The following is a 6,870-nucleotide window of genomic DNA, read 5'->3' on the forward strand; positions in this document are numbered from 1 at the left end:
TCTTTTGAGTCCTTCAGCCAGGGCTGAGTGCCTCTTGAGCCGTTCTCTGCTGGTCTGCATAATTGCTGCCCACACTTAGTTGTCAGCAAAGCCCTCTTTCCTTCGGGGGGTATCTTGATTGAGAAGATCCTGGCTAGTATCTCTGATTCATTGATTAGTTGTCAAAGTGATTTCCAGACAAATGGTGTGATCAAAGCAATTAAAATGTAAATGTCAGGCATTTGAGTGAATAATATTCTTATTTATTTGATTGTTAGGATATAGAATCTATTCTCACACATTACTGATGCTTTTCTTTAGGATATTTCTGAATATAAACTGCTAATCATTGGTTTGGATTTTAAGATTAGAGATTAATATGTTTGTATTTCTTAAACATACATTTTTGAAGCAAGCTTCCTTATTATCTTTTGGATTAAAAATGGAGGGGAAAAAATATTTCCCTGTGCTCCTTGCGGCTTTTATTTCAGTTACATTATGGCTCCCCACTCGACACTCAAAACTGGGTTCTAGGCACTCGGCAAAATGATTTGTATGTCAGACGGGGGACCGAATGGGAGCCACATGTTTGGCATGCCAAGCGCCACAAAGTATGCCGCACTTTTGTTTGACTATTGAGGTAAGTGTGTTGCTTTCTTCTTGCTGTTATGGCTCTGCGGCTTTCGCTGTGCTTTTGGCAAATGCAAATGGCATTTTGCAAGGACAAGTAGACCGGCAAAAAACATCACACAGAACCTAGAACAGAGAACGGAGAACCAAGAACCGAGAACAAGAGCAAATTGCATGTAGCGAAACTTTTCCTCATTACGCAGGCCAAAGAAAAACAACGTCCCGTGTTCCATCCCCGAGTATTCTTTCATTTTCCCTTCGGGCAAGTGCTGTATTAAAAATTTAAAATGCCATCGGCAGGAGCATGCCACCGGAGACCTCTTTTTTTTGTGGCAGATGAGAAGAGGAAATTGTTTGGGAGGAGATGAACGTGAAACAGAGATTACTTCTCATTCACGGGCAAGTGAAACAGGTTCGTCCATATAGATTGCCAAAGATCGTGAAAAACCATCAAAGAGCGTAGCCATTTCCTTATGCAAATTATCTAGCTGAGTGGCATTAACTTTGTGGACCAAGGCCGACCAGCGACACCCGAGCAGCTACTTTTCGGCGCTTTTTTGCCGCGGTTAACCCCAAAAGATTCTTGGCAAAGGCTTCTCCTGGTGCACAAAAGTTTTTTACGTGCGCCGTCATAGTTTGTCAGCTACTTTCGTTGGCAGTTTATGCAGCTGCATAAATGTTACTTCTACTTACGTAAATTACAAAATAAAGTTATTACGAAAAGTAATTTAAGTTAAAAATTTTCGTGTGCCGTGGCAAATGTGCAGCCAAGTGGCAACTGCTAACTGGTAGCTACCAGCTTGGAAGACTAGTGGGCGTGGTCGAGGTAAAATCAGTTAACAAGTTGCACGGCCCTTTCAGCGGGCTTAATTGTAACTTAAAGCTGTTGCAAATTCGCTTAAGAAAAACTTGCAAAAAGCTTCCCATTGCTGTTGGTGAAAAACGAAAAACAGAAGCAGCTAAATCAATTTGCATTAAACATTCAAAGGCAGTGGAAAAAAAATTCAGAGCGTGCCACAAAAAGCAGCACCACCAACCCAGAAGCACTCATAAAGAATGCAAACTGAGGTTAAAACCGAAGAGCAAACTTTTAGTTTGCTTTGATTGAGTGAACGTGGCCAAAAGAGTAGGGTACTCTGGAGGCGGGACAGGGGCTTTCACCCACCCGGCCACGCTTAATCAATGGCCACAAAAACAGGATGGGGAACAGCTCGATCGCCTACCTGCAATCGCAATCATGGACACATTCACTTGGCCCATCGACAGCAACAGCAACTGCAATGGCAACGGCAACCGTAAGCAATTGGCAATCCCATAATGTCGTTGCAGCTATTGCAGCTGTTTGTTACTATTGCCCGGGAAAATCAAGTTGAAAGTTCCTGGCAACTTGAGGTGCAAGTGTCGTGTTTTTGTCAACGGGCCAACAGCAGCAATTTCCGTTTCCTGTTCGCCGCTGATGGAAAAACGAGGCAACGAGTCAACGAGTATAAAAGTTTAGATTACAAATTCACATACGTAACTGCAGCCGTATAGTGGTCAGCAGTTGATTTACTGCCCAGCTCAACACTGCGAGAAATGAAAGTAATGCAGCACAATCTTAACTGCCTTTCTACGTAATATTTGGTGAATAAATTTTCAGTGTATTTACTGGGTTTTTATCTCCTTCTGCCCGTTTCGGAATGCTATGATTTCTTTTTGGCCTGCCCTGGCTTGGCTTGGTTTGGTTTGGTTTGGTTTTCGTAGCCGGGCGCATGTTTTGTGGTCAACTTGGGGCAATGCAATTGGGGCTGCCTCGTCTCGATGTTGTTGGTGGTGGTGGTGGTGCTGCTGCTGTTGTTGCTTTTGTTGCTCGTGTTGCTCCTGTACTTTTTGCCATTGCCACTCATGCGTGCCACGTGCTATGCTTTGATGTGGTGTTCCCAGGCTCCGTTTCGCCGTATCCGGCTCCTAAATAAACTTGGAATAATAAGAGGCAACAGGAAAAAGGAAAAAAGATGGAAAAGAAGGAGAATTGCCTCACAAGCTCGCCTCGAATGTTACTTCTGCATTTGGGCAAATTGGACTCGGCGAAAGCCACACGGAGACACGAAACTTTGTAAATATTTTATGCATAAACACATACAGAGGAGGCACAGCCAGAGCTTCTGCCACTAGCAGTGCCACTGCCACCTGGAAATGGCTTTCAACACAGCATCAAATAATATTTACTTAGTCGGCGCACAAGCACACACACTATACACACATGTGGCAGTGTTCGGTTCATTAGGCCCAAAGAGCAAGTTAGGCCACAAAAGCTGCAGATCAACTTCAGCTTGCGGCAGCTCAATGAATTTACCAACGATTGGTCGCCTTACCGTCACACAAGCATACCGCCTTTCCGGCCAACTGAAAGCTACGAGTATCCCTTCAAAGTTTCAAGCTGATCCGAGGCGAACCATAAATAAAGCAGCCTAATCAACACAGCCATTGGCAGCATTATTGTCACGTTTTATTTTACATTTGTCTACGTTTGGCTTTCCTCTATTTTCTATTTTTTCCGCTTTTCCATTGCCATTGTTGTCATTGTCGTTGCCGTTGACGTTGCCATCGCTGTTGTCCTTGCCCGGCAAGTGCATCCATAAATTGTGAGCTCTGTACGGGCATCCTTTTTATTTATTTACTCCATGTAAGTGAAGTTCACTTTGCAATGCAATGCGCTGAGTGCAGCTTCCGCTTTGAGTCCGGACTGTTTCTTAGCTTTTCCAGCATCATTATTACCTTCATCATTATCGGGGCACTGCATCCACTGACAGATTCTCTTCTGGATCGATATAAGGTCGCACCTGACTGCCTCGAATTTGTGCTTAAATTTGGTTATCCGGCATGGAGTTTTTTGGATAAATTCCTTCAGTCCTGTCGCATCGAAAGGATTACAATTCAAGGTTCAAGGCTTTTTGAATCTTTTACATTTTTCAAATAATTTCTTTATCTTAAAAATTAAAATTCAACACAGAAGAAATGTAGAAGATAACAACATCCCTTATGAGTCTCCGATGTTAGATATTTTTGTGACTTTTGTGCCTTCTTAATCAGCTTAATCATGCATGCTTACACGCAAGTACGAGCGGCAAACTCAAACACCCAGGGACAACAAAGTAAATGAATTCCACGGGGTGCAGGATCTGGCCTCCGCCCCCATTGTTATTTGCATATCCGAAGGCGTGGCAAGGCAGTCGCAACTCGTTCCACTCGGTTAATCAACGAGCGCCTGCCTAAAGTCAAACATTTAACTAAATTAAGTTTGCTTGGCAACAATTTTTGCATAAATAATTACAAATTCGAAAGTCTTAGGCGGCAATGATCCTTTACGGGCTTAGAATGGAATAAAACGTGAAAGATACTTTGAAAAATGTTAAAGATTATCCAATAATTTTTCTAATACGTTAGGGTTTTAGAAATATGTTTTTCTCTATTTTAGTTTAAAAAAGATTTTTTTTTACCAGATTCTTTAAAAATATTTTTCATTGGAAGACCCTTTGAGATACCTTTAAGATAGAGTAAGATAGAGTATAAACGAATCGAACAATCTTAAATTTTGTCCGGGTCCTTTCTAAGAATTTCTAGACTTTTGTTTATTTACTTTTTTGTTTCACGTTACACTGACTCGTAACATTCTGTTTCTGTTATGCAAATGTGCCCACTTTTCTATCCATTACCTCGTTTTTTGAAGGATCCCAATTAGCATTTCCAACAGGCCTGGCAAGTCATTCTGGATTTTTTAATTAATCTCAGCAAATACGGGTTACGATTTTTCGGAATTTCTTTACAAAAACATTAGGGTATGCCTGTGAGACTGTGAATATTCTTGGGAAGTGCTTTACTTTTATATACACAAGCTGGTGTTTTCCAAACTCATAAGCTTTTAAATTGTGTACCTTAATTCCGAAGATTCCCAATGCCCTATTAATTATTTATAATTAAATAAAAGTAATTGCAATATATCTCAATTAAAATACCCAAAAATATAAAGGTTCAATAACCGAAATGGAAATTTTATTTCACCGTAATTAGAACAAACCGAATATTCAAAGGGCGTGGCTGCAGCTGTGTAGGATGTCCCGACAATGTAGAACACCATCCATCAAATGTCAATTGTATGCCAACTGCCAACAAATCAAGCTGTCATCGGGCAATGGAGAAAGGCAGTCGACGGGCCAGTGAAGCATTCAACCGGGGCAAAGTATTTCTGGAGCTGTGCTCCATATTTAAAATTATGCCACCGAAGTCAAAGGCAGTTCCACTCGCTGAGAGGCAGCTGGTCTCCCATATATGGGTATATACATCCATCCATCCATTCATCTATCCAAAGTCTCGTTGCAGCTGTCAGCGCTCTATTTTGCAGTTCATCATCATTGTCATTGACATTTTCGAGTGGCTACAATGGCAGAACAGAACAGAGCCGAGCCGAACTGAATCCAAGAAGAGAGAAACGCGGTGCCAGGAGGCACTGATTTGCATTGCTTTCGATTTATTTGTGCCTGAAAGATTTATGCGACAAGGGTGTCCTGGCGAATTGCCAGCTCCACGGCATACACTCCTCACAAACACTCTATATGTTCATATCGGGAATGTAGGAGTATATGGCCGTGCAGTAGGCGATTACCAGACGCGCCTCTTCGGAGGGAAATATGGGGCCGAGAAATTCAAGCAGGCCCGGCTGGTTACGGACGACTCTGCTGTACTCCTCATATGTGATTATGCCATCCTGGTCATCATCAAATTTAAGGAGTAGAAAATCGACCATATCCTAAATTTCACATGCTTTTGTGTATATAGAAGTGAGAAATTTGCTAAAATGCTCACCAGTCTCATCTCGATCACTTCGTCATCGTCCCCTGGGAAAAACCTCTCGACCGCCGCAGAAATAATTTCGCGATTGATGCCCAGTCCATTTTTGTCGTAAACCTAAATATTAGCCCAAATTTATTAAATGGATAAGAAAATTCTATAAGATCTTAAAACTGAGTGATAGTTTAGTATAGTAGACAGAGCAGTAGACGGACTATTGTTTTAATATTATACGAGATTTTCTCAAGAAAAACCTCTTAAACCCTCAATCCTTATTACCTTAAAAGCAAAATTCATTTTTTGCTCCATATCTCGGGTCATGATGATGGCGATGTAGTTGACAAACTCCAAAGGAGTGACATGTTTTCGACCACCACAGATATGGGTCACGATGCGATCTACCACGTCCATGTCATAGAGTTGTTGGAAGCCAATGACGATATTCACCAGCTGAGGGCTAGTTATCCTTCGGGCTGTGGGTCCATTTTGGAGGCTATACTTGTAGTATATCATCAGGATGCAGGTTACTTCTGCCACATTAAAGGGCCCCATTCGGGCGATCTGGGGTATCAGACTACCATATACGGACTGGAACCGCAAGTTGTGGCGGTCGTTCAAGGTGAGGTCCAATTTCATCTTTTCAGGCAATGTGTGGAAAGCAACCTACAAAAACCAATTTCCAGTGCAATAACAATGAACCATAAAAAGTGGGATAATTTTAAAGAACGCAACTTGTTGAAACAAAAATGTTAACGGCAGTGTGTTGTGACCCCGATGAAAGTTAAACCAAAGGGCATTCGATCTGCCTAATATCATAACATTTTATTTAAGGATCTAAGAATTGCTGATTGATTAAATTTTTGACCATTTACATGTACATTTTCAAAGAAACCTAAATTCCAAAGCTAAAATTAGAATTGTAGGAAGGGGACATTCCAAGGTTGTCTTGGATCCTGGCGCTCGTCAAATTTAAATTTTGGCTGCAGGAAATTGATGCCATTACGCTCTTTTGTAGAATTTTAGTGCAGTCGCCGGAAGTGGCTGGAGGTCTCGATTTATTTGACGGAGAGAAATCAAAGAGCAGAAAAGTGAAAGTCGAGTGGGCCGAAGGGCTCTCCCCAGGACAGACACATACATCAAACTGGGCGGCAGAGTGACAGGCAGACAGAAAGTGGGACAGACCATGGCGGCCCACAACATGCACATCAGTCAATTTATCTCCAATTGTGTGTGCGTGTTAAAAAATTACACATTTTATACTGGGACAGCCAGGGGTCCTGTACGAATTACTCTGTGTATACGGGACCCATTGAACTTTGCCAGGGAAATCTACATATTGATAAATGACCCCAGCAGCCAGTGAGGCATAAAAATCGATGGACACACGCCACTTGACATTTAAAGCGCCCCTGCGAATTTATGCGAATTTATATT

The 6,870-nt window shown here is 41.9% G+C and overlaps 1 protein-coding gene across 1 annotated transcript; it reads right to left on the reverse strand.

The window, feature by feature from the left end:
- Nucleotides 1–5,099: 5,099 nt before the first annotated feature.
- Nucleotides 5,100–6,237, reverse strand: LOC6499709 (EF-hand calcium-binding domain-containing protein 1). Its single transcript, XM_001954048.4, has 3 exons — nt 5,716–6,237; nt 5,452–5,553; nt 5,100–5,395 (listed from the first exon to the last, which is right to left on the reverse strand). The coding sequence occupies exons 1-3, from the start codon at nt 6,070–6,072 to the stop codon at nt 5,198–5,200; spliced, it is 657 nt and encodes a 218-aa protein (XP_001954084.1). The 5' UTR covers nt 6,073–6,237; the 3' UTR covers nt 5,100–5,197.
- Nucleotides 6,238–6,870: the final 633 nt, after the last annotated feature.

This window comes from Drosophila ananassae, chromosome 2L (genome assembly GCF_017639315.1).
Source record: "Drosophila ananassae strain 14024-0371.13 chromosome 2L, ASM1763931v2, whole genome shotgun sequence".
In the NCBI taxonomy this organism is placed as follows: Eukaryota; Metazoa; Arthropoda; class Insecta; order Diptera; family Drosophilidae; genus Drosophila; species Drosophila ananassae.